This window comes from Empidonax traillii, unplaced genomic scaffold (genome assembly GCF_003031625.1).
Source record: "Empidonax traillii isolate 1590-97213 ecotype Southwest subspecies unplaced genomic scaffold, ASM303162v1 scaffold1965:size46107, whole genome shotgun sequence".
NCBI lineage: Eukaryota > Metazoa > Chordata > Aves > Passeriformes > Tyrannidae > Empidonax > Empidonax traillii.
Window position 1 is genome coordinate 11,748 of NW_020957158.1, and position 27,096 is coordinate 38,843.

At 45.4% G+C, this 27,096-nt stretch overlaps 1 protein-coding gene across 2 annotated transcripts; it reads left to right on the forward strand.

The window, feature by feature from the left end:
* KCNJ16 (potassium voltage-gated channel subfamily J member 16) lies at nt 1-27,096 on the forward strand. Of its 2 annotated transcripts, none has more exons than XM_027909148.1 (2): nt 1-39; nt 25,709-27,096. In XM_027909148.1, exon 2 carries the CDS (start codon nt 25,780-25,782, stop codon nt 27,067-27,069), a length of 1,290 nt encoding a protein of 429 aa, XP_027764949.1. In that variant the 5' UTR covers nt 1-39; nt 25,709-25,779; the 3' UTR covers nt 27,070-27,096. The 2 variants fall into 2 exon arrangements, with proteins under 2 accessions (XP_027764949.1, XP_027764950.1); XM_027909149.1 differs by lacking the exon at nt 1-39 and adding an exon at nt 10,233-10,387 and having other exon boundaries at nt 25,713-27,096.

The window sequence follows — 27,096 nt, forward strand, 5'->3', positions numbered from 1 at the left end:
CAAAGGACCCCTGAGAGAACTTCCTCGTGGCGGCACAAGCAAAGGTAAAGTCCCTTTTGTATCCTTTCCATGCCTGTGCAGGGGAGAGCAGGGGCTCATTCCTGTGTTCTGCCAGGGCGCAACAACCTGCCAACAGCAATCCATGTTTGATTGCGTCTTTTTAAATTAAATCACTGGATACATCCAGCTAATTTCATCCTTATTGTACTCAAACTGAAGAAGTGTCTTTATCCCCAGTGCCAGAGCGTGCACAGGGAGTTTGTTTGGTCAGTCAGAACACATACTCTGCTTTCCACCACCTTTTTCTCCACATCAATAGGCTTGTTTCTGTAGCTATTTTCCCCCTGCTAATAATTTTTCTGTAGTGCTCAAGTCTGCAAAGGTCTGTGTCATCTCCCCTCATCTCCATCACAGGAAGATCTGTGTTTGCACCGGTCCTTTCTCTGAGCTGGCACAAACCAGCTGTACCATTTGTCTTTCATTCATCCTGCACCCTTGGTTTTATCAACCTGCTCTTGGGTAAAGTGAATTCTAGATGAAAACTCCTTCTAGAAGAAAACTCCTTGGTGAGGCAGGTACCACCAGCAGAGTACAGAGGGGACAGGGGCACTTATCTGAGTTGTTCTGGTTACTGTGTCAATACTGTGGGAATATTTGTTTTAAAATAATGTGTGTGCTATGTGGTGGCTCAAAATTCATATACAGAGAGAAGGATTCACTTGCTCAGGCCTTTTTTTTTCTTTTTTTTCTTTTTTTTTTTCATTTGCTGTGACATAAATTTACATGGAAAACAATGTAGTTGAACTTTAGGCAAAGTAGTGCACCAAAGGAAATTTGAGTGAAGATCAAGAGTGGAGGTTAAAACAAGGACTTAAAGACTTCCAAAAAGTAGCTGTTCATTGTAACTACAAATTAGCTAAATATTACATATTTTTTGGAAACAATGGCATTTTAATAGAAGTGGGTTTTAGAAACTTTGCTGAAAGAAGAACCAAATTGTTCTTTTTCTCCAGCTGCTCAGAAATCCGCTTTACTCCAGGAGTAAATCCTTTAGGACAGGTGTGATCTCCATGTAAGCAAAAAGCGTTTCAACCCTGATGCATTATTTAAGAGCATCCTCCTCTCTGTACTTCTGCCTCTGTGTTGCCTTTGGAGGCAGACCCTGATATTCAAGTATTGGTGGAATAAATTAGGATGTGTTGGAGGAATCTCAATACAGGCCCAAGTCACCACGAAAATCTAAATCATAGCACAGAAAAAATAACTGAGGAGTTGCAGGATTTCAATAGATGGAAATCTTGGTTAGGAAGTGAGTGAGAAGTCGGTTGTGAAGCTTTGAACCTGTTTCTACAGTGGCCAAATGCAGATGTTGCAATTTACTCAAAGATAAAGAGATAAACAAGCAAAAAAACCCAAATCAAAACACAAACCTATTCTCTAAAAGAATGGGAGAACTGGCAAGTTGATAAAGAACCTCGTGCCTGCTCAAAGGTGACCTGGGTCAGCAGAGGATGAATTTGCAGTCTTTTCTTTTTATCAGGAGTTTAATGTTTGTTAAAAGTCCACAGATTTCCTCACTTCCTGAGCACTTTTTTTTTTTTTTTTTTTTTTTTCCCAATCTGGCAATTCTACAAAGCATATATTGGACTTTAAACATATTTGCCTGCCTTGTTCTGGGTGCTACAAAGTGCAAATACAGATCATGGCATCAAAAAGGGAAGGAGGGATTTGAAGAACTTGTCAGGGAGCCAAGGAACCACTGGAGCAGTGAGAACAGGACACTCCTGAGAGTTGGTGAAAGTTCCCTGCTGGATAAAGTAAAAAAAAAGCTCCTCATCTCCTCTAAAACTCCACAGCAAAAGTCTCCACTGACTCTTAGCAATGTGTGGCACCAAGTGTTAAAGTGCCCTGGTAATCACAGAAATAACAATAGCACTGTCCCAGTGATATGATCAGGCTTTCTTTTTCAGAATCTAATGATGTTAAAATAAATGGAATTATGATGCTTTTCCTTTTTTTTTAAGTCAGTAAATTCCAAAAGAGGATTTGCCCCATTTTCACAATGTGCTTAAGGACTTAGAGAGCAGGATCCAGTGCAGATTTATCAGGGGCATGAGGGGATGGCACACGGCAGCCTCTGCTTAAAGCTGCTCACTGCCTCTTCCTTCTGCTCCAGGAGGATGTTTTTTTCATCTTAATCATGATTCTTGAGGGTTCTTTTACTGCCCAGAAAAAAGGTGATAAACTCTTGACTACAGAGAGCAAAAAAACCCCTATCATTACGGACAGGACCTAGAAAACATGAACTGGAGAAAATATCTCACCAACATCTCTAGTGGAAGGTTTTTCCTTCTTTTTGTTGGCATGCTCAGTGAGAATATTTCCAGTGAGTTCAGAGGATGTTCCATGGAATCCCAGTGTCTCTCTGACTCTCCCCCTCTGCTGGTAATTCTGTCCTTGCTGTGCTGTCAGAGCTGCTCAGGATCTCCTAGCTCTGCAAAAAAAGAAGCTGTTTGGAAATCATGTGGTGAGTGCCATCCCTTGAGACCAAGGATGAAAACTCTGGGGCAGTGGAAAGCAGGAAAATTAAAGGAAGTTAGGGAAGGGCAGGGAGGTCCTGCAGCATCTGTTTATTGTTATAGATATTGGAACCAAACACACAGACTGGGACAGGTAAAACCTCTTTTGCAGTAGTGGAATGTGAAGGTTGCCCAGAGAGGTTTTGGACTCCCCATCCCTGGAAGTGTCCAAGGCCAGGTTGGACGGGGCTTGGAGCAACCTGGGACAGTGGAAGGTGTCCCTGCCCGTGGCAGGGGGTGGAATGAGATGATCACTAAGGTCCCCTTCAAACAAACCACGCTGGGATTAAGTGATTCTATGAAACAATCTCAACAAAAAGTCAAATTGTTAATGTTCAGGAGACTGGCAGAGACTCAATAAATGAAGTTCTAGCTTTCATTAACCCAAGTGATAGTTTGATCTAAATTGCCAGATCAGTTCCACAGATTGCATGGCTGCTAAGCTTTCTTTGACATAGTTCTATGAACAGAAGCATTTTATTGAGAAGAGGAGAAAGAAAAACTAATATTTTACTGAAAATAGTTTTTAGATAATCTTCTCTAAGGAAAGAAAAAAAAATGGACCTTTTCTCTGTATTCTTTGAGTGTTGATGAAAGGGCTTAGTAAGAACATTCAGAGAAAGGATTTGCTAGCTGGGGCCTTGGGCACGTTTTCAAAATTCAGACACTTTCACCTTGTCTTTCGTTCCCGGCTCCAGTTCCGAAAATCCTCTTAGGTTAATTTGTTTTCCAGCACGAAACCATATGAAATTTCAACCGCCAGAAAGGCTTTTTTTTTTTTTTTTTTTTTTTTCCTCCCTTTCTTGCCTCTCCGGGGCGGGAGGGCTCACCCTGCCCGGTCGGTGCGGGGGATGAGGGTGGTTGGTTTCCCTCCCGGCGCCGCCGCAGCCGCCGTGGTGCTGAAGGGACAGCGCCGGACCCGCGCCCGCTGCTTTAGAATCGTTTCACACGAAGGGAGACGATGCCCAAAGCGCTTCCACAGCGTTTTCCGGAAGAAAACTCGTTCAAAAGGGTGTTCCTGCCCCGAGGCTTGTTTTGCTATAGAGTGACGGCATCGCTGAGGTTGGAAAAGACCTTTAAGGTCATCGATTCCAACGTGAACCCGGCATCGCCGAGGACACCACCACGTGTCCCCAGGTGCCACATCCACACAGCTTTTAAATCCTTCCAGGGATGGAGACTCCACTGGGCAGCTGTGCCAGGGCTGGGTAATGCTTCTGGGGAGGAAATTCTTCCTAATATCCAATCTAAACCTCCCCCCTGGACAACTCGAGGCTGTTTCCTTTTGTCCAGTCACTTGTTCCACCTCTCTCCACCCTCCTGTCAGGGAGTTGTAGAGAATCAGAAGGTCCCCCCTAGAGCCCCTTTTCTCCAGGATGAGCCCCCTGAGCCACATCAGCCACATCTCATAGTGCTTGTGCTCCAGACCCTTCCCCACCTGCATTGCTCTTCCTTGGAGTGCAGCACCCCAGTGTCTATGGACAACGTCCACAATGCTCCATGGAACTTGGGTTCTCCTCCCTTGCAGAAAATACTGAGATTTAAAGTATCCCAGCAGTGTTTAGTGCCCCCAGTAATGGGCTGTGGAGCTGCTTTACCAACCAGGGCAAACACTTGGTCTCCAGCCTGAACTGCCCCGAGCTTAATGAGGTGGGACACACATTACTCCTGGTGCTCAGCTGCTGCAGGGAGGTGTTGGGTGTTGTTGAACAGCTGCTGGATTCTGCCCTTGGGGGGGAAACCTATTTGGGGGGTTGTATTTCGGGATGTAAAGTTTGCAGCTATGCTGAGGGAAAGGGCACAGCCATAGGGCTGGGCTGAACTGTTGGGAATGTTCAGTCACACAGAGCAATAACCATAAAACAAGGGGTCAGGAGCTGGCTGGGCCCCTGGGGGGTGTGCAGGGACACAAAGCACAGGTCACCCTGAGGGCAATACCTGAGTGCTCAGAGCCCATTAACAGTTACCCTCTGGCCTGTGGAACTGGCTGGATCCAGACAGCTCAAAAATAATGCAACACTAGTGGAGAGACTGTACATATGCAGTGGGAGGTTCTGGGGGAGATTTCCTGACTCACTGAGGAATCCAGTACAAATGTTAGTGAAAACTGAGGGTGGTTTTTTTTTTTTTTCTTCAAATACTTTGGAAACAGCCAAACTTTCTGATTCTCAGTGACACCTTCGAGGCCAAGGGGCCAGCTCTGTGGTTAGCAAGGGCTGGGCTATTTCTATTTATCAAGGATCCCATTTGAATTCCCCTGCCAAGGACTGAATATTTAGGATTTCCATGGCAACACATTTCTGAGCCCACATTACAGTCAGACTGACGCTGTCAACTGAGCCAGGGATGCAGGAGGTAGGGGCTGAATTTATTCAAGCAATCACATTCTCTTTTCCAAGGCTAATGCACATGAATAGTGAGGCAGCAAACTGAATTGACAGGGATTCCATCCCGATGAACATGTATAATGTTCCAGCCTTGCAGAGTAGCATTTAATTGATGAGTGGGATTATATTTACATAGCAATTATAACAAAGCCAAGGTTGGCCTTATGTGAAAGGCTATTTGATGTAATATCTTGTCCAGGGAAGCTGTTCCTTTATGGGCAAGGAAAAAAAAAGTAAAAATAAGAGAACAGATGTACTCAGCCCTTACTTTTTATACTCTGCAAATACTCCATGAATCCAACTCAGGAGTCACAATGTGGTTGCCTTGACTACATACATTCATTTACTCCATTATAACTTAGATGCTGATTGTTTAACCCCCCCAAGTATTAATAGTTAGTCCCTGCTATCCTCAGATGGCTGTTCAGGGGCCAATGTCAATGAATAAGGGCTCATTCTAAATCCCACATAAGTCAATGGGCATCTCTCTCCCCGTTTAATTCAGAGCTGGAATTAGCCATCCCCGCTGCCCTGCCCCTAAATATTGATTTTCTGTCCTCAAGACACCTTTGCAAGGTAAGGTAATGCCACTGACTCGGGTCACAGATGGAAAGCCTGAAAGGCGACCTCAGGATCACCCAGCAAAGGCACAAAAGTCCTGACCCTCATTGTCCCTTCAGTCTGGGTTTCGTTCATGGAAAGGTGCATGTCCAAGGTTTGCTCCAACACAGAATTGAATTCAGGGGTAGGAATTGCAGATGGACCCCAGGGAACTTCACATCTTGGAGTTCTGTGCAGGCAGAGACCAGCAGGTGTATCCAGGTCTTTCCTTACAGGGCCTGGCATGAAGTTAAGTTCTGCTGATGGATCTGGGAACAAGAGGGTGGTGAGGACCCCAAACCATCCTTAATTTATGGCAAGGCAAGGAGAAATCTGCCTGGCACTGATGTTGAGTGCTCTGAGTTCCTGTAACACAGAGAGGAACGAGGAGCTGTGATCAGAAGCCCAACACAAATTCCATGCTCCTCTTTCTTGGCTGACACAGAGAGCCAGGTCCTGGAATCCCTAAATTCCCAGATGGTCAGAAGTCCTTGTCCTTCTCTTTGTATCTGCCAACAGACACTGGTTTAGGCCCATCTTGGTTAGTACAGGAGGAGGATCTCCCTTACCTAAGGATTTACTGTGCTAGAAAATACTGGGGTGTCTTGAGTCTTTTCCCACAAAAAGAGCTTTTTTCTCTTCATCCAAGCTTTCACTGCTGTTAGTCTTCTTGGCATGGAAATTTGCTCCTTAACTGGCTTTAGAATTAACTTGTTGACATCATTAACAAAGCGCATAATAGATGGCTGAACTGCTCTGATATTTATCTTCAGGTCAACAGCTCTTGAGACTCCAGAGGCAAATTAGAAAAAAGCATAGGCTCTTTATTAGCAGAACTTAATTTAACTGTATTTAAACTTCATTAAGGAGTAAAAAAAAAAATGACCTTTCTTGGTGCACTCTTGCTTTATAAAGTATGAAATGAGAATATTAGATTAGTTTGATCCTGGTTCTCATTATGCACACACAGTAGATGGGAATGCAAAAATTCCCTCCTTCAGTTAGGTCCTCTTGGATGTCAAATCAAAGACCAGGTGCTCCACGACCCATTTCCTTTCTTCAATGCTTTATGTTTCCTAGTCCTGTAATTCTCCCCAGGAAACCAGTAGAAATCCTAATTTCTTACCCCCCTTTCCCCCCCTGCATAAAGTAACAGCTCTGGTCATTTAAACAATCAAGCACATGTTCCTCCACTGTCTGCACCTCATGCTGTCCATAAATGGGGATGTGGTAAGAAAAACCATGGAGGAGAGGAAAGGAAATGACATTAACCTTTTTCCATCTGATAAATAAGGGCTCTATTCAGCTGCAATAATCCACATCCTTCCCCAGAGATCCAGTTAATGCAATACCTAAGGGCTCAGTTCAGCTGAAATGATTTCCACACTGGCCAGCTGATTTCTTGGTGAATTATTCAGTCCCCAGACTGAACTATTCTCCCTGTGCAACAGCACATGGAAAAGGACTGGAGCCCTCCTGTTGCTCCCAATAGTCTGAGGGACCTCTCAGAGGGTCTGTGACATCCACGGGGTTTGTCCTGTGCCCCCCACCAGGAATTTTGGTGTTGATTTTCATGGGACCACTGGTCTGTAAGCACTGAAGATCCCACACCTTGCCCCTTTTTGCTTCTTTTCCCTGCAGGGCTTTCTCCCTGCCCTGTCAAACATTCAGCACCTGCAGTTTATAGGCAATAAAAAAAAACCGCTTTGGACTTTGCATGGGTGGAAATTCAGATCAACGGGCTCAGCAAAGAAGGCAGCCTGGCTTGAGCACGTGGCTGCTGGGTTTGAGATGAGGATGAGGGTCAGTGGCCACTGCAGGGTGGCCTGGGGGGATCCACACTCCCAAAGGATGACAGCTGGAACTGAACTGTGGGGTTTTGTTTCCTTTTCTCCCTTTGCAATACAGAGGTGGCTCCAGTGGGAGTGGGATCTGCCCAGCTGGACCTGCCCAGGTGCATCGAGGGAGGTGTTTTCAAGGCAGGCCAGGGAGTCAGAACATACAGATCCACTTGCAAATCCATAGGAAACACTGGAGTGACCTGAAAATCTCAGCTTTATCAGTTGACTGAAAGCCATGGCAACCTTGTCATTAGTATCAAGACATTTTGCACTAAGTTCCTACATTATGAGATACATTCCTTCCTCTTGTTTTCTTCTTTCTTTCTTCTTTTTTTCTTTTTCTTTTTTTTTTTTTAATTTTAGGGAGTGTACCTGACTGAGCACAATAAACCAGAGTTGTATGCAATTTTGCAACCTTTCTGATGGTGTAACGAGCTCTGCTCCGAGGGTTCATTATTGGGCTGCCTTGAAACTTGCTGGCTAAACAGGAAAAACAAGAAATCTGACCTCACTGGAGTGTTTAATTGAAGTGCATTTATTGACTGGTCGTAAGCTCTTGTAGCAACTGTGTTTGCTGAGAACTGAGGGCCAGCTCTTGGTTTGATGAACCTTTATCTGCTGGGTCAGACACAGCCCTGCCACCAAACACGTCCTGCTCCAGGCTTGGACTGGCACTGGGCAAGAAGTTAAAGCTGGAGATTGGCACACTGCAGGGGAATGTGCCACAGGTAGAGCAAGAGCATCGTGCTGGGCATGGGTTTGGTGTTGCTGTTTTGGTGCTTGGGCAGGTAAGACGAGTCAATAAAGAGAATAAACCCCTCTGAGTCTAAAAGATCTTAAAGGTTCTGCCAGTGTGGATCTCCAGCCTCATAATTCCGAGGAGGGAGGGCTGAGAAGACTCTTATAAATCAGTGCCAAAGTAAACTGCAGCTGGATCTCTCTGCCAGCACATCTCCCTTTGACAGGGGAACGCTGAGACTGGTGTGTGCTTAAAGCTCTGCATTCTCATCCCCATCCCATCTGCATTAGAAATTAAGGCAGAAACCTGAAGTCTGTAACTTTAAGGAGAGTTTCTCACTTCAGAGCCCCTCGGCAGGCAGTGGGGGTGCAGCTATAATTCATTACCACTGAATTTCGGGGCTGGCCTTGGCCAGTTTTGCCTGGATTCAGGTGACTTGTTCCACTGGCAGGAAAGATCTCACCTTATCTCTCTGGAGATCTTAAGCAGTGAGCTGAACACAATTGAGAACAGTTGCCCGATAAAAGAGGCAGAAAGCAAATGCAATCTGCAGGAGACAGGGCATGGAAATCAGTCCATCAATCAGGGATAGATGGACACGGCCCTCCCCTGGTGCAGGAGATAAAGCTGAGCTTGCAAGAGGTGGAACTAGACATTTTTGGATATGATGTCATACTGATTGTGTGTGATACCCGCTGAATTCACCTCTTATCTAGCTCATTATAATTTTAATTTAAACTGGCTGTTTTTTGTTGTTTTGTTTTGTTTTGTGTTGTTTTTCCCAAATTTTGGGACACTTTTAGCTTTGGGGAGCTGTTACAGGGAGGGCTGGAACTCCAGCCCCGTGGCGCAGGTGAGCAAAGCCTCTGAACCTTCATTGTCACAGCCCAGCTGCAAATCTGACCCAGAGGAGATTGGATTCTATTCAAGGAGTCTGGGATGCAAATTTATGCAGATGACAGTCATTAGTCTACTGTATATTTGTGTTTGTTTGCTTGAAACAGCGGGTGAGGGAGAGGCAGCAACTCTGCAGAGAACATGGAAATTGTAGATCTGTGCCCAAACTGCCAGCTTAAGAAAAGCAGTGGAGAATGAAAGACTTGCCTGTCAATTCTGTTGGTTTATTGCAGGGAAGTGGGAGGGCAGAAGCTATTTCAGGACCAGCCACCAACCTCTTGGCTCCTCTTTCTTGGCATTTATTAACAAATCCTTGTGCCATGAGTGCCCCGAGGCAAAGCCAGGAGGGCACAGGCAGGAGCAGCAGCCGTGCACAGAATTAGGAGCAGGGAAAGTTCATTTGTCCCGGCCCTAATCTGAAAACCCTCTTTGAAAAGCCCAGGGGGAGATCTCTGTGTCTGTGTGTGACACTCCCCGAAGGGCTCAGTTAAAACACTTCGCAGCAGAGCAGTTCCCAGGAATGTGTTTTGAGCCAGAACACCCGTGCAGGTGGAAGCACACGTGGACAGTGTGCCCTGTGCTGCATCCACCTCTTTGCACTCTGAACTTGCTCCTGTGGCAAGTCTGGTCTGCTAAAAACCTCTCACACCTCAGGTGACAGGGATGGAAGCTGAGCTGCTCTCTGTGCAGCCAACTCAGGGGATGGAGCAAAACAGGAGTTTAAAATCACCTGCTCTCTGCTGGGAGTGCAGGTTGGCAGCACCTGAGGGCTCTGGGGGGAAAACGAGGACTTCAGATGTCTCCTGGTGATTTGATCACCCACGGTGGTGATGGGATGCAGGGATAAAACCCAAAGCCCAAAGATATTTGTGCTGCCTGCAAAAAGCCCTTTCCACTTGGGCAAAAATCCTCCTATCGAGGCTGCCTTAAGGGGGCTGGTGGATCAGTTATCAGGGAATTGGGAGAACTTCAGGTTCAAGTTTGTTCCTGGTGTCAATCCTTCAGTTGCTTCATACTTTTTGCAAACTAGACCTTGAGCCTTTTGGAGAAAAACAGTTGGAAAACTGCTGGGCTCCCCAAAGTAGCATATTTCTCACCTCAGTTCTGGTGTGCTGAAAGGATGGGATTTTCTGTGACTTTTCCCAAACAGTCTTGCTTTTTTTTTTCCTTTTTTTTTTTTTCCCTTCTCTTTGAGAGGGGGAGGAGTTGTGCCTAAAAAAACAAACCCAACCTGTCCTCCTCAGCTCTGCCAACCTGTCAGTCCAGCCATGCAAGAGAAGAGGGAGAGAGAGAGGAAAAGAAAGGAGGGAGTGAAGCAGAGATTCTCTCTCAGCAGACATTGAGGTAAATGCCATTTCTCACTTCCTTAATTGCGCTTTTCTCTGTGGCTGTGCATGTAAACAGAAATTCTGTTACCTCAGAGAGCTTTGAACTAACTAAACGACCTGCGTGGGAATAAACTGCTTATCTTGTTTCACTGGAAGGGTGTTTTGCATTGTAACCTGGCAGCTTGTTAGCTGTTGTTTGGAAACACAGTCTCTGGGTCTGAAATTCAGAGGGACAGTTCATTTGAATAAGAAAAAGAGGCAGAGCTTTGGTGCTTGTTTGGAGAGGATATTAAGCTGTGTGGTTTCAGGGCTGAAGGCTCTAATTACTGCAGATCACGGGAAGAACTTGTTGGAGGAGGGAATTCCTTCCAAAGCTGCCAATTGCAGCTCTCACACCTTCTCCTGGAGGGTTTGGTGTCAGCCACTGGTGGGGATGGGAGGTGAGACCACAGAGACTGTGGGGCTGACCCAGCCTGGCAGTTCCTCCCCTCCTTTCCGTGCCTTTCTGGGGGGGTTTTAACAACTTGTCATTGCCAGGGGAGGTGCCAAGCCCAAGGTGCAGCAAACCTGCCCTCACCAATTCTTGAGTCAGGAGGGCAGAGCAGCACTTTGAGCTCACACCAGGGAAATTAAGGGTTGCAGACTGTGAGAAAGGCTGCCTGAAATGAGGGTGAGTCAGAAGAACCACCGTGCCCCAGAGCTTGCCTTGGGAGCCCGGTCTGAGCAGCCAGTTTGTTGGGACCCTTGTGGCAGAGAGGGCCTGGGAGAGAAGGCCTAAAACCCACAAGAATAGGCACAGTTTTGTTAGATCTGAGTGTCTGCATGAGGACCTGTGTGAATGTGCACAAAGATGTCTGTGCAAGGAGCCTGCTGAGAGAGTCTGACCCTTGGTGCGCCACGAAAACCCGCAAATAAAGGTGAGAGAGGAAGAATCCTGCTCATCCACCTCAGAAATCCCCCTGTTTCTGTATTTCTAAATCCTGGGCAAACATTTTAAGCTGCACTGAAAACTCTCTAATGCCTTTCTGAGTCGGCTGAGGCTCTGAGAAGGTCGGGGAGGAGTCAGGGTGGTGGACAGGATTTCCTTCCCACGCCGAATATTGGGGGTTTTCGCTCCTGCAGCCAAGGTGTGCCTGCTGAAGATCACCTGTCTGCTAACACCGACCTGCCAGACAGGACAAGCTGCAAGATGGCAGGGAATGACAATACAGCTGTCATGTTGCTCCCTGAATGGGCTGGAATGTGTTTGCCAGGGGTTTGGTTACACAATCCTGGCTTCTGCATCCTCAAACTTCCTCAAATACTGGTGCCTGTGCCGTAGTTTTGGATCAAAGCTCTCCTCCCATGGCAGTGACCAGCACAGAGCTGGGAGCCTGGGAAGAGGACTGGGAGGATCCAGAGTAGAGAGGGGTGGCTTGTGAGAGGGTCTGTCCAGATAAAAAAGTTTGCAGTGTCCTGGTGTTCCATCACTTTCCTTTCTTCTGGTGCTGTTGCCTTCTGGGAACGTCGAGCTGGTGCTCCTTTATGACCCCTGACTCATCCCCTGAGGGGGGTGGTGATACAGAGTGAGACTATGAGCTTTTAATACACAGAAGAAATTCTTTTACAGTAGTGGGTTTTGTAGTATTATTATGAGCTTTCCTGCTAGAACCAGAGTGCAAAGGGAAGTGCTTTTCCAAGTGAAAGTAGGAGGAGAGTGCGTACTCCAGTTTTGGTGGGGATAAACCTTCCCACTCCTGGTTACACTAACAGAAATCAGTCACTGAAGGAAGGAAAAGAGGAAAATCCTGTAACTTTCATGATCTGCAAACACTTCAATGACTAACCTCACAGCAGCACTTCTGCATCTTTTTGTCTTCTCTTCTCTTCTCTTCTCTTCTCTTCTCTTCTCTTCTCTTCTCTTCTCTTCTCTTCTCTTCTCTTCTCTTCTCTTCTCTCTTCTCTTCTCTTCTCTTCTCTTCTCTTCTCTTCTCTTCTCTTCTCTTCTCTTCTCTTCTCTTCTCTTCTCTTCTCTTCTTTTCTCTTCTCTGTCACTCTGGAGGCAGCAAGAGCAGGGACTGATGTATTGATCATTTCTGATCATATCTGAGAAGCCCTTCTGCCAGAAGAGGTTCTGAATAGCCCTGGGAAAGTTCAGTTGGGAAATACTTCACACTCAGAAAGTTTCTGCTAATTGACCTTGCTCAGTATTCTCTGGTGCCTGAGATTCTCTAGACTGGATGATGATTTGCCCTCCTTCTTTTATTAGTCACCAATATTCTCGCCACAAGCTTTTGGTGAAAAGTTTGGTAACAGAACACCCCTTTCCAGGAACCTGTTGTGCAATTTAACAGCCATATGATAAATACAAAGGAGCCAAACAAACAAATGCAACCTCAGACTTCTGTTTGCTATTTAAATTGGGTTAAGAGAGGGATTTGATTTTTTATCTTTTCATCTAGTGTAAAAGCAGACTAGTTGTCCATCCTGTCTGCACATGCTGTAACTCAAGAAGTCACTGTGCTGCGTTTCACAAGGAACTGCTCATTTTTGTTGTCTGGTTCCTCTTTTTAAAGCAGTTAAATTCCTGTTTCGAGAGTGCAGACAGGGTAGAATAATCCTCAACTACTCAAATGTTATTTGTGGTGACACATTGGGTTGGAGAATTGGAAGAGTGGAGAGCATTTCAGCCCTTAATTTCCTGTGGAAAGATTCAGCTGAGGGAGCCATTGAATTTTGGGTTTCCTCTTTGCTGTCATGGTAGGGGAGATCAGGTCTGTACTTCCCTGAGACAATCTAAGAATTGACATTTGATAAAAATCAAGTCTGGGAAACAAAGTGAAAAGGGGCAATTTCAGTGAACAGCCGTTTTCCACACAAGTTTTCCTGCACCTCAAGGGAAAACCAAGACAGGGGTTCACTGAGTGATGTGAAATGAAGACAGAAGAGTAAAGCAGGCTGGAATTTTAACATGTGTAAGTAAAGACATCTCCATTCCTGAGACAACTTCGAACAGAAAGCCTCTCCAGTTCTGTTTAAAATGGTTTCTCTCCAACTGCTTTCAAATTGGCACCTCATTTTGTGCCTCTCAGAGCAGGGCACATCTTCTCACTGGCTTTGGCCCCTCCACAGAGAGCTCAGAGTGGGACAGATCTGAACAATGGAGAGGATGTTCACTTAATAAAAGGAGATGCCATAAAACACAGGCTACTTTCCACCAGAAATCTCAGTGGGAAAATTCAAGTATTTCTATTTCCACTCACAAGCCTTAACCAGCTGTTTGACTATTAATGAAAATCCTTTTAGTTTTCCACAACTGAGAGAGAACTCTTTCCAGGAGTGGCCTGTGGTGAGATTTCCAGTGCACTCTTGCTTTGGATAGACTAAGAATTTTAATCTTTTCACGGTATTTTGTTGCCACAGCTACTTATTCTGAGAAGAAATGAGGCAATTGGTGCCTCATGCAAAGAAAAAAACCCAAGTAACCCTCAGAACAGCTTCTGTTAGTCAGGTCTCAGAAAGATTTGATTTAGGCTTTTTCAATGGGAATAAGTAATTAGTGCTTTGCTTTATCTCCACCAGTCTGTTCAACTGGAGTTAAGTGATTGGTGCAGCAGAGTTTTGGATGGAGGTGCAGTTGCCCTGGCAACAATCGGGAGTGAAATCAGAACCTTTTGAGCAGCCAGTGGAATGTGGTTCCACTTGGATGACAATAGGTCAGAGCATTTTAATGGGTAAAAATGTAATCCAGTACAATAGGATTTATGGCCACTATGACATCAGATTGACACTATTCCTGCAAATTCTTTAGCTTGTGACAGACTTCAAGTGAAATCTGTTTAGTGGAAAAACTTGTTAAATGCCATTAATCATTTTGTTTTCCAAATCAACCAGAGCCCGAGTGTCTCGGGGGGGTTAGAGGGAATATCTTCCAAGTGAGTGAAATTCAACCTCTCTGCACAAAGCCCTAATGAATGGCTGTTCTGGACACAATAAATGGTTCTAAGAACTAAAGGCTTGTTCCTGCAGGGTGCTGAGTGCACTGGTCCAAGTCCACTGGAGAACTTCCTCACTCGCTTAATTTTATACTAACAAAATAGTTTCCAGTGATTTCCAGGATGGTTATTCATGCTCTTAAACCTGATTGTATTTGCTGACAGACAAGACCTTGCAGGATTAAGTCCTAAACTAACACCAGAAGAAAAGATTCCCTGTTCAGTATGGCAAGGGCATGGGACAATATTTCATCCCTTCTGCTGACACTTTTCCAACTGCTGCAATAATGATCCCTTTTATTCTGAAGGATCCCAGAGCTCTCTCTGAGCTAAGAAAATGCAGCCACAGCTGGGGGCAACAAGGCATAGGACCAGGGCAGGAGGATATGTTGCCTGCAGCTTTATGGAAATGGCAGTTTAGGGCACCAAAATCTGCTCCTCTACCCTGAAGCCAAAAGCACAGAAGGCTTGGGATGTCACCAGGGACCTCTGTCACACATAGAAACCCAGAGTCATCTGTTCTGATGACATAACAGCAGAACTGGCCCCTTAACACTCATTACAGGTGGGTGCCCTGTGAACCTTTCACCAATTTTCCTGTCAGATAGATGGAGGTCACTCTCATTCATTCTGTTTTAATACGAAAAGCAGATTTTTCTCACTGGTGTTTGGCTGGTACCGTGCACATCCTTTCATTGTTGCTTTTACAACAATAAAGCTCCAAGCCCGTAACTGTTCCTCTCCTTGCAATTAGTTACGGGGAGAACAATCGGGCCGGACAATGACACAACCTGTTTTCTCCTCTCCCTCAACGGGGAAATGGGCTCTGAGATTTTTTGTGAGGACGTTCACAAACAGCCAAGGGCGTGCGAGGCGAGGAGTGACCTCAGAGCCGCGTCGGCCGCGGGGGAACAAAGAGATCTGGGGCCCTGATTCGAAAAACACCCCGAGCCCAAACCAGTGGCACAATATCACAGTGACCAGCACACTCCTGGCTCCCTGCCAGGACCTTTCAGGTGGCTTTTTTGCTCCCCTCAACCTGCACTTTCTCTCCCGAGCATCAGCAGCGTTGCGGTGGCTCCCTAATTGTGACACTCGAGTGGTGGGGCTTGTTTTCCCTTTTTTTTTTTTTTTTGTTTAAATTTTCTGTGGGAAACGCCACTTTGTGCTTTTCACAGAGGCTTCATCTGCTGGAGATCTGTTTGTTAGGAGGGGCACAGGGCTTAGCACCACACGGAATGTTCCTGAGGAGGAATGCCACCGGGCTGAGCTCGTGATTCGGGGCTCGTCAGGCCTTGGTGCTGATTTGAGCTTTAATTAATCACCTTTGACTTCTTGAACAGCTCTGGCTTGGTGGCTTTAAAAGTGACGTTTTAACTCGATTTTAATCAGTAAAAACAAATGTGAAAATGACCTGGGGAAAATAGAGGATAAAACATCTCCCACTTGGGCTGTGTATATTACTTTTGAGCTTAATTTTAATTTTGTTGACTAATCATTTATACAACTCCCAGCTAATTTGGTGTGGATCAAGGGGCAGAGGAAGTAAATTTCAAAGCAGAGTGAAATTCTCTGTAGTCATGCTCTTGTCTCTGACGACAGCACCCCTGCAAAGTTAATGTGTAATAAATGAGACTTTTGTCTCACGGGTCCATAGCACCTACGAGGCAAAAGAGCAAAGCTGTTTCTCAAAACACGGGAATGGCTTTGGCAATAAAATCAACCCCTACTACAGTGTGGATATCTTCTTTTCTGGAGTGTTGACATTTGTAATGTAGCAGGTTTTTATTTGGTGTATTTTTGTTAACATGGTCTCGATAAGATCTGCTGCTTGTTCGCAGTGTTTGCCGTCGAGAAGTAAAACAGGAAAAACACGGCTGACTGAGCAGGTTCTTGACAAACATCTCGGAATGAGCTGAACCTCCCCAAGTAGCTCCTTCACTCGGTAGTGCTGAGTGAAAATATTCCACACAAAGGGCAACCACAGAGGCCAAGATCACAGACCATGAGGGAAACACAGCAGTCACCCTCTCTGCAGGTCACTGGCAGACAAAAATCCTAGTTGAAAAAAATCCTTAAATTAATTTTTTTAATTAAAGACAACATTTATATTTATTTTTTAAAATATATTTATATATTTATGTATTTATGTTTATTTTTTAAATACTTATATATATTTATATATGTATGTGTGTGGTTTGTTGTTGTTTTGGTTTTTTTTTTTAATAAGTGCAGCCGTTTTTGAAAACAAATTGATATTTTAAACAAAAAATAATATATTAGTTACCCCTGAGGGGTTTGCTGATAAATTCATTATGGTGGTGGGACTGAGACTCCAGCCTGTTGCATTCCCCCAGTGGTTCATGGTAATGCCTTCAACAAGTATTTTTCCTCTCTGGCTCCAGCCTCAGGAAGATTTGCAACAGGCTTATATTCCTTCTTATTAGTGCTTATAGTTAAATATGTGCAGGACTCTTTTTCTTAGATTTAACCCCAACATCTAAGCCCTTAGAATGTGCTTATCCCACGTGCCTGAGCTGGGATTCCTCTCAGGCCCTTCAGAAGCTGAAGAAACTGTGACTGAAGGGTCCATCCCATGGGGACCCCAGGGAAGAAGGTTGGGATTTGCTGACAAACCAGTTTGGTGAGTGCAGGTTTTTGACACACAGAGGTTGAAACGTGGGCACAAAAATAAAGAAAATAGGGAATTGCATTAAAAATGTTACTGGTAGTCAACACAGATGAAACAAAGGGCAAGATTTAAGGGTCTTCAGCATCATGAAAAGTCTCTCTTTAAAGTGTGTGAGGCAGGTTGTGAAAGCCAGTTCCAGTGTCTCTGCAGTTCAGGCACATGCACAGGAAAGCAAGAACATAGCAATGGAAAAACTAATTTCAGTAACCTCTGAAAACTCAGAATATGCCCAAAAGACAATTTTAAGTGAGAAGACATGAAGAAATAGTAGGATTAGATGTGAGAAATGCTGATAGTGAGGTGATAGATTGCCCCAAAAGAATGGGGTGTTGGTAATGACTCATCAGGGTGTCAAATATTAAGAAGGATATTAAGAATGAAGCACTAAACCTGTCTGATTTTGGATGGAGTGGAGAAGAGAAAGCTTGGAAATGGAGTCATAGATGATGAATAAAGCTCCCCCCCATTAAATATTTGATCTGGACCACCACTGAAGAGCAGGCACTGGCATTAATTAAACTCAGCTTTGATTTAGGATGAATGTTCCCATTTTTAGAGGAATGATTAACTCGTCTAGTGATGTTTTAAAAGTGGGGGAGAAGAGACAAGGTTTTAAAGGAGATTCTGTGCTTATCAAAATATATCTTAAAATCTAATTGCTGTGCCCAGAAACTCCCTCAGGTGATCAGGAATAAGCTGTGGAACAGCTCCAGGAGCCCAGACACGAAGTTATGCAACCCACACACCGAGGTAAAAAAAATAATATCCCTAAGTATACATCCCAAACACCCAGGCACACGTGATTTTCCACTTCCACACTATTTCAATTATCTGACTTGCAAAACAGCGAGATGCTGTAAATTAGAGCGCTGAACTTGGCACGGGGGTGACAGCTGGAACCAGGAGCGGTCAGCACCACGCTGAGTGCGAGTGCTGAGGAAACAGCTCCTGGGTTCCAGGGGAACCTGCCTTTCCAGGCCACGTGGAGCTGTGCTGGGATGGGAGGGATGCACAGAGGTTCAACCTTCTGCTCCTCAAGGCGTTGAAAGTCACCCCCGACAGAATCATCCAACTCCCGAATTTTCTACGGAGTCGAGTAACGATATGGAAACTCAGCATTCTGCCAAACCTGAGACCCAAAAAGAAAAAAAAAAAAAAGAAGAAAAAACAAGAAAAAACAAACCCCAGAAAGAAAGAAAAGAAGGTTTCACAAAGCCCTTGTTTCTTAGAAAGTGTTGCTGTAATTCCAGCAGGCCGAGCCAATTCCGGAGAGCGGCGATGGATTCCGCCTGTGGCGATGCTGAGAAACCCAACGGCCAAATCCAAAACAGGGAATCAGAGACAGGCCCTGTGCTGAGTTCAGCGGGGTTTGGATCAGCCCTCTGATCTCTGGAACCATTTGATGTCTTCCACAGGCTTTTTTAAGGAGTGGTGACATGTGTAGCCCAGCAAACGTTTGGGTGGAAACTCGGGATGCCGTGCAGGACTCTGGGCGTTGGTGGAGCAGCTCCAGCAACACGATATCCTTGAGCAGAGCAGAGAGAAAATCAGGTTTTGGTGTATCAGAGGTGGATTTCTGCTGTATCTGTATTCAAATGTGGAAGGAAAGTCATACAGAGCTGCTCAGAAAAGTAAATCGTGTTTCTTGACCCCACCACTGATGGATAAATGAACTTCTTGAAGTGCAGTGTTTGATTTTCTGATTTATCTGAGTGTCAGTCACAGCATTTTCTGGTGCCCTTCCTAAGGAAATAAAAGCACTTACACACTGTTTGATTTGACACGTAGCTAATACTTATCTTAACCTCTTTTTAATATGAGAATCAGTTTAGAAATCTGAATCAGCAGCTTTTTTGAGGTATTTTGCTAAAAATTAGGTTGTAGTGGACATGATTAATTTTATTTACATGAGTTTATTTTTATTTTTACTTCTCTCTTCCATTTCCTCAAAGAAGCAAAATGATATTTTCACTTTTAGACCTTGTGTTAGCTTTGAAAATGTGAAGCCTTTGGTGATTTAATTGGCATTTGGGATAATTCCTTAGGTGGGATAAGACAGTTTCTGAGTATTACAGTGGAATTCCTGCTGGGGCCAGTAGGTAAAGCTGAGCTCAGTGGTTACTTGGAGGTGTTCCTGTCTGCCCTAAATTGACTCAAGTTAATAACTGGAGTCAGGATTAGGGACCTCTCTACAAGGGTTGGGGGAGGAAAAAAATTGGTCAGAATCCTCAGGCTTCCTCCTCACACCTTCCTTCTGTCATCTGTCAAACAGAGCTCACACATTCACTTGGGATTCAGTTTGATCCCGTTCCTTACATGAAATACAAGAGCCAGCACAAGGCTCCCCAGTGTGGGAGCTGCAGCCTGTGGAATGGGCAGGATTAAACCCTGCACAGGCAATTTTAGAGCTTCTCTGGTCTCTGCAGGCCCTCTGGTTACAGGCACACGACCTGTCTCTCTCTTGGGTGTCTGTGCTGTGTGTGCAGGACCAGGGAGCTCTGCAGGGCTAATCCAACACCACTGCCCTGTGTCTGTACCTCGTTCCACAGGCACACCTGAGCACAGAACACACCAGGACAGGCAGTGACTCCACGTTCCTGTGTCACACTGCCCTTCCCTGGGTATTTGGTTTACAGGGCGCTCCAGAAAACAGGAAAAAGAGGAGTACAGTCCCTGCCTCAGGAAGCAGAGCTGCACAAAGTGACGTAAAGGAAACTGTCCCTGAGACTGGAAGAACCCTTTTGGAATCTCAGCTCCTGCCTGCCCCCGAATTCCTGCATTATTAAACCTGCTGTGTTTGGGGAAGAGATATAAGGGCAAATAACGGGGCTGAGGGTGTTGGCTCTGTTGGGTCAAAGTGGTCAGCATTATCTAATCTGATTCTGTCATTGTTCCTGACCTGCCACTTACCTACTGCTGAATTCATTATTCTATTACATCATGCCCATTAAGAGCTGCAACAAACTGTTCTCCTGTTCTCTGCCGACAAGATCTGTTGGAAAAGTTCCTCGAAGAACTGTGCTGCTGTGGCTCTGTGGGCTGAATGTAATCCCTGAGGTGCAAGGTGGGGTGAGATCCCACTGCACACACCTGCAGAGCTGTGGGAATGAACCTGCCCTCTGATGTCAGTGCAGACATCAGTGTGCCAGGGCAGGAGAGGGCAGGAAGTGCTAATTAGTGCTGACACTTGGGTTTGGTTCCCTCGCAGCTAATTTGTATCAGAGCCCAGGGGATTCTGCCTGCTGAATTAAGGAATCGGATGGTTACTGATTTCCCAAGGAAGAAACCTTTACATAAAATAAATCATTTTCAGCTGTTCCATCTCTGCATGTCTGGCACAAATTTCCCAGAGAAGCTGTGGCTGCTCCATCCCTGGAAGTGTCCAAGGCTAAGTTGGAGGGGGCCTGGAGCAACCTTATCCCATGGAAGGTGTCCCTGCCCATGGCAGGGAGTGGAACTGGATGGGCTTTAAGGTCCCCTCCAACCCAATCCACTCGATGATTCTCTGATTTTCACTTCTAGGATCAGCTGTACAAATTTTAAGGACTGAGCCTACAGGAACTTGACTAGAAATAGAGACTTTTTGGTCCTATCAGCTCAACACCAATGTGCAGATGGCTCTGGGCTGATGGAAGAGAATCAGGAGGAGGAATTTCAGGCAGGAGGAGATGCCAGTGGCCCTGTGTGGGTCCAGCTGCCCTGTTCAGGTGTGGGCTGTGCAGGATGCAGGGCAGGGTCACCTCTGGGGGGTGTCTCAGGGGCTCCTGCACCCACCCACCATGGCACCAGGAGGGGCTGAGCTGGGCATTGTGCTGCCCAGTCCACGCTCTGGCTGCTCACCCTGGTGCAGGAGCTGCTGAGAGCTGAGGGTTAAAAAGAGGAAGAGGCTCCTGAGAGTGAACAGCTTTAGGTTTCCCTCCTGCCAAATTGTCTGGGACAAAGAACGGCAGCGAGGCCCGAAATCAGGAGCCTCAAGTTGCCAGCACTTTCCATTTCTCATGGTATTTCAGTGTTTCCATGGCTTGTTCCTGCTAAAACCATGCAGTGCTTGCAGTGCAAATAAATTAAAATAGACATTTGCAGCTTTCTACAGGTTTTGGGAGGTGCTCTGAGTGGTAAGCAGGGGGCTGGTTCCCTTTGAACCTGCCCTGTGTCTCCAAAACAGGCCACCAGCCTTCATCAAGGAGCAACTTTCAGCCTGTCTTCCCTAACTTTAAGGGGAGAAACTTCTTTCATATCTTTTTTATTGGTTTTGTTTTAAGGAGATCTGGTTTCGCTTAAATGAATTAAATGTCAATATATCTGTTGCTGTGAGTTGTTCCAGTGTAGATCACAGCACTGCTGCATGGCTTTAAAGTCTGTGCAAAGCTCTGCTGCTCTGTGCTCTCTCTGTCTGCCTTTTAAAATGTTCAATAAACCCTTTGATATTGATACTTTAGGTCTTATCTCTTTATGGGGGTATTGAGGAAGAAGTCTAAGAAATAGACACTCTTTTTTTTTTTTTTTTCCAGCTCTGAGTTTAGCCTGTTATAATCATAGAATGGTTTGGGTTGGAAAGGGCCTTAAAGACCACCTAGTTCCAACCCCCAAAGTTTTCTTTTATTTCTGTATTTCCAACCTTTTCTTCTGGTGTTGAAAGGGCTCTTTGGGCAAAAAGCTGGAGAGGGAAGGTGTTACCTGTGAGGTGATGCCTGCAGAGCTGTGTGTTACAGCTTGTCGGAGTCCTGCGGTGAAGTGGTCGATTCCAAAGCAGTTCAGAAGGTTTTGACTCGTCACATTTCTGGCCTCTGAGCTGAAAGTCTTCCAGGGTTACACAACAATGACTAAAGCTGGAAATCTTTCAGACCATTTCCAAAATGCAGGAGGAAACTGAGGTGATTGCTAAACCAACACTAGAGAGAGAGAGAGAGAGAGAGAGAGACATCCACTGCCATGTGTGTGGGGTTAGAGGGAGCACCCGATTTCTGTGTGGAGGTTTTGGAGTTGTTTTCTTTTTGATTTAATCTCAGAACAGAATTATTCTGGAACCCAGATCTTCACATTGTTTTGCTTAATGTTTTACAAACAGGCTGTTGACTGAAGTTGTCACTGAACAAGAATTCACTCCTATTGTTTACATAATGGGAAAACAGAGTCATAAAAGGGGTGTAGCAGCAACTTGTTAGGTATTAGGCTAAGGTGCAACAGGAATTATCCTCACAAAACCCTGAGCCCTAAACTCAAAATATCAGGATTAGACTGACAATTACATTTAGTCAAAGTCTTTGAAAGGCTAAACTTGGTGTTTAAGGCTTTTAAGTGACTTGTTCTGAGCTGACAACCAAGAGTTCAAGTTGTTCTGGTACAGCTGTTCTACTCAAGAGGAACTGGACGAAAACATGAATGTGATAAAAGGGGCTGCTCCTGCCGCTGTTTGCTTTGTGCAGCTCCTCACTGGGTACAAGTAGGTGTTGGGTTTGTTCCTGTTTCTGCCACTGTGCTTTGAAATATAGGAATTCCCTTCCCCTCCTCCTCCCAGTTCGAATTGGGGTGGAATTTTTAAAGAATACCAGTTTGGGGGGTCAATATGCAGACCCCAGGAACACAGGTCTCCAGAGCAGTTCTGTGTCTCCCTGAGATGTTTCAGCGTCCAACATGGTAAGATCATGGCCTTGGATTAGATAATTATATTAAATAACTTTCTGAACTCTGAGTCTGATACACACATATCTTAAAAGAACTTCTGAACCCTCTCTGCCATTTACCCCGAAGAAATCTTTTGAAATTTCTCTATTTCTGTCTCCCTACTACCCATCCTGCTCCATTTTTACTCCCGATAAGCTTTTAATTGGAGGATGGAAATACAATAATAAGGACGGTTAGCAAAAGTACTGCGAATTTCAACGGTACTGAAACGCAAGGGGAGGCTCCTGATGTGTACAGACATGCCCAGAAATACAAGCAAAAACTCACAGAAAGTAAAAGCAGGACAAAACAAGGGGAGGGTTTATGTGCCAGCGTTAGAGGGAGGTGAAAACGCTTCTTGGCAACATCTGAGAACCATTTGCAGCAACAGATCCAGGAGCTCCAGTGAGTAGAGAATGCTTTTAAATCCTCCCCCACTCTCTTTGTTAACCTTTACCAGGTAGTCAGACCTTTAATGTAACTGTGTGGCTTTCTTGGGGGTGTGGGAAATATTTCCCTTTGGAAAAAGAACGAGCTGGAAAGGTTGAAGGTCTGAGGTTGAAGTTTATAAGTCTGGTTGTCAGTCTGTGGTCCTTGGCCATAATTTGGCAACAATTATAGTCTTCAGAGGTCAGTGGGTGTCAGTAGAGTGAGAGAGGAAGACGTTTGTGAGTGTTTTCAAGGAACTTCAGTTTGAATCAGTCAGGAAGAAAACCAGTGCAATCAGAGAATATCCCGAGCTGGAAGGGACCCACAAGGATCATCCAGTCCAACTCCTGGCCCTGCACAGACACCCCAACCATCCCACCAAAATGGGATTGTCCAACCCTCCCTGCAGCTCTGGCATTCTTGGGGCTGTGCCCACTGCCCTGGGGAGCCTGGTCAGTGCAAACCACCCTCTGGGGGAAGAACCTTTCCCTGAGATCCAACCTGACCCTTCCCTCAGGTCCTGTCACTGGTCACCAGAGAGAAGAGGTCGGTTCTGCTCCTCCCCTGCTGCTCATGAGGAAGCCTATGGATGTTTTTTATTTAAGATCACCTTGGCTCCTCTTCAATATTCACTTCATTTTCACACCTCACATTACGAGGTCCTTAAAAAAAAACCCCAAAACAACAAACCAAACAACCCAAACAACTCAACAGTTTCCAGTTGTTGTTTGTTGTTAAATATGACTTATAAAATGTTAGGTCAAGCATCTTCAACACACCAGGCTACACTGTTTGTTTAAAGCTATGAGTAAAGCAAGTCATATGAATGTTTCCAAAGACTGTATTCCAAGAAGTATTTTTGGAAACGCTAATGTTGTGTTTTTTAATGAAGGCCACATTCTGAGGCTACGACACCATATGTCACATTCATTTCTGTACTGGAAAAAAAAAAAAAGAGAGAGAGAAAAAAAGAAAAGAAAAAAAGAAATGGAAACTATGTTTGGCTTTTAAGTGTTTTTGGACTGGTGTCTCTGCATGCTTGTCATTGTTCCTTGGATGAGAGGAGAGTTCTTGGTCTGTTAATCTAGTCCATCCAATATATATTACACTCCATGGGCCTGACTCTCCTCTGCCTAGAAGTGTGTGCAGTCATTTATAGTCAGCAAAGTGAACGAAGACCTGAGGGGGAAAAAAAAAAGCTACCAGTAGGAAAGTTGGGTTTTTTCTTAAATTCATTTTCCATGAATGTTTTGGCTTCGCTGGAAACCTGTGTCTGAAGCTTCAAAACCAGCTTGAAAATGGGAAAAGTGCTTGTCATTTTTCCATCAAAAACTTGCAATTTTTGGGAAGAATAATGACAGGTTTTTCACAAAAATATTAAGTGGTTTTTGTTTTTGTTTTTGTTTTTGTTTTTTTCTTCAGAGATATCAGTGACAAGCATGAAACTTGGCAAAAAAAAAATATTGAATTGTTCTGCTGTGTCCCCATCACTTCTGACTGGTCAGCGTTTAGGTTGGTATGTGTTGGAACGAGCTGGAGATCTGCAGGAAAGGGATTTGCCTTTCTCAGTGATGTATCCTATGAATAATTCACAAGCATCCTGTAAATTATTATTTCAGCTAAACCTTTCCTTTTTTTTTTTTTTTTTTTTTTTACAGGATTCCAGGTGATGAGATCCCAATTTCTAACATAACCTTTTGTAATTAGTCACTAAATATATGGCCCAGAGCTTGTACTGCTCGAGTTCATGTGGTTGCAATCTGCAACAACATCCATTTCATCTCTGCTCTGACAGAGGAACCTCCTAATTCCCATCACTTCCAAAATTTGTGTCATTCCCAACTTTTATTAATACGCTGCATGTTTGTTTCAAATTCATTATTCAAAATTTAAATATTTTTGGCAGCTGGATATTTTTTTGCTTGCCTGAGGGAATGATTCGAGAGGGTTTCCAGGACCCCAGAGAGGTTTCTTTTTCATTTGAAATGTAAATGATTTTCTACAAATTGAACAAATACCCCTCTGCAGCACCAGCCCAATAAAGTTCATGTCCGTGACCAGGTTTTTCTGGGCAATACTGAAACAAAAATAATGATGAATGATTGTGTATTTGATGTATTTTATGATTGAAAACCATCAGCACTGAACTTGCCTATGGTGTTACTGAAGTCTTATATCTAAATGAGGTTTTTTTCCCAGGTATTTCCTCCAGTGGAGGAAAACAAGAAAAATTACAACAGTTAACTACCTCAAATATTTGGCTGACTTTAAGAAGGTTTGTGATTCCTGTGATTTTTCAGGAGAGCCCACCCTGATTTGAAGGTTACTTCATGAGTAACCTCATAGTGGAGTCACCACCAAGGTTCTTGATTTCAGAATCAATTAGGATTGACAAGGACATTTTTAACTACTTTTATTTCTTGCTGCCTTGTATTTCCAGGTGTGTTTTTGAGGGATGTTCTGTAATGAATGTCAGAGCCTGGACTCATGATGGCCATGCAGTGAATGGGCTTGGATTTGGTGTTACACGGTTCTGCCACAGGAAATTCAAGCGAAAATAAATTCTCTCTTTCGTTCCACAGGTTTCCAACGAACAAAGAAAACAAATAACCTCAAGTGTGCCCCATGAATTGATGCCACGAGGCAGAGATGAGGAAGACGACGGACCAGGGCGGTTCCTACAGGCCCGTGAGCATCCAGGGAAATAAGATCAGCTACCGAGGCACGTGCCAGGAAAGGCCTGAGAAGGGGGTGAAGAGGCTGCAGAAGCGTTTCCTCCACAAGGATGGCAGCTGCAACGTCTACTTCAAGCACATCTTCGGGGAGTGGGAAAGCTACGTGGTGGACATCTTCACCACGCTGGTGGACATCAAGTGGCGCCACATGTTCGTGATATTCTCCCTGTCCTACGTGCTCTCCTGGCTGTTCTTCGGGCTGGTGTTCTGGCTGATCGCCATCCAGCACGGGGACCTGTTCGGCGACGAGGGGGTGACCCCCTGCGTGGCCAACGTCCACAGCTTCACGGGGGCGTTCCTGTTCTCCCTGGAGACACAGACCACCATCGGCTACGGGTACCGCTGCGTCACCGAGGAGTGCTCGGCCGCCATCCTCACGGTGATCCTGCAGTCGGTGCTGAGCTGCATCATCGACACCTTCATCATCGGGGCAGCCCTGGCCAAGATGGCCACGGCCCGCAAGAGGGCCCAGACCATCCGCTTCAGCTACCACGCCGTGGTGGGCCTGAGGGACGGCAAGTTTTGCCTCATGTGGCGCATCGGCGACTTCCGGCCCAACCACATGGTGGAGGGGTCTGTGAGGGCTCAGCTGCTGCGCTACAAGGAGGACAAGGAGGGCAGGATGACCATGGAGTACAGGGACTTGAAGCTGCTGAACGACCACATCATCCTCGTCACCCCAGTGACGGTGGTCCACGAGATCGACAGCGAGAGCCCCTTGTACGGCCTGGACAGGAAGGCCCTGGCCAAGGACAGCTTTGAGATCTTGGTCACCTTCGTCTACACGGGCGATTCCACGGGCACCTCACACCAGTCCAGGAGCTCCTACGTGCCCAGGGAGATCCTCTGGGGCCACAGGTTTAACGACGTCCTGCACGTGAAGAAGAAGTACTACAAGGTGGATTGCTTGCAGTTTGAGGAGACCACCGAGGTGTACGCCCCCCACTGCAGTGCCATGCAGCTGGATCGGAAGGAGCAGGAGTGGAATCGAGCCGAGAAGACACAGGAGAAAGAAGCAGAGTCGTCAGCACTGGAGATCAAGACATTCAGCTCCAACCAAAAGTCTTTCAGTGCTGTTGCTCTCGTCACCAGCTGTGAAGACCCCGAAGATCCAGTGACGACTGTCACCCAGCCCTCTGCAGAGGCTTCTTACCGGAAAGCAGCCGTGACCTTGAGCAGGCTCTCCATAGAGTCCCAAATCTAGCTCTGACTGCAGTTAAAATCACTCCCA

What these genes read in the sequence shown, in the direction of transcription:
- KCNJ16 (XM_027909148.1), top strand. Translation starts at nt 25,780, where the DNA reads ATGAGGAAGACGACGGACCAGGGCGGTTCCTACAGGCCCGTGAGCATC.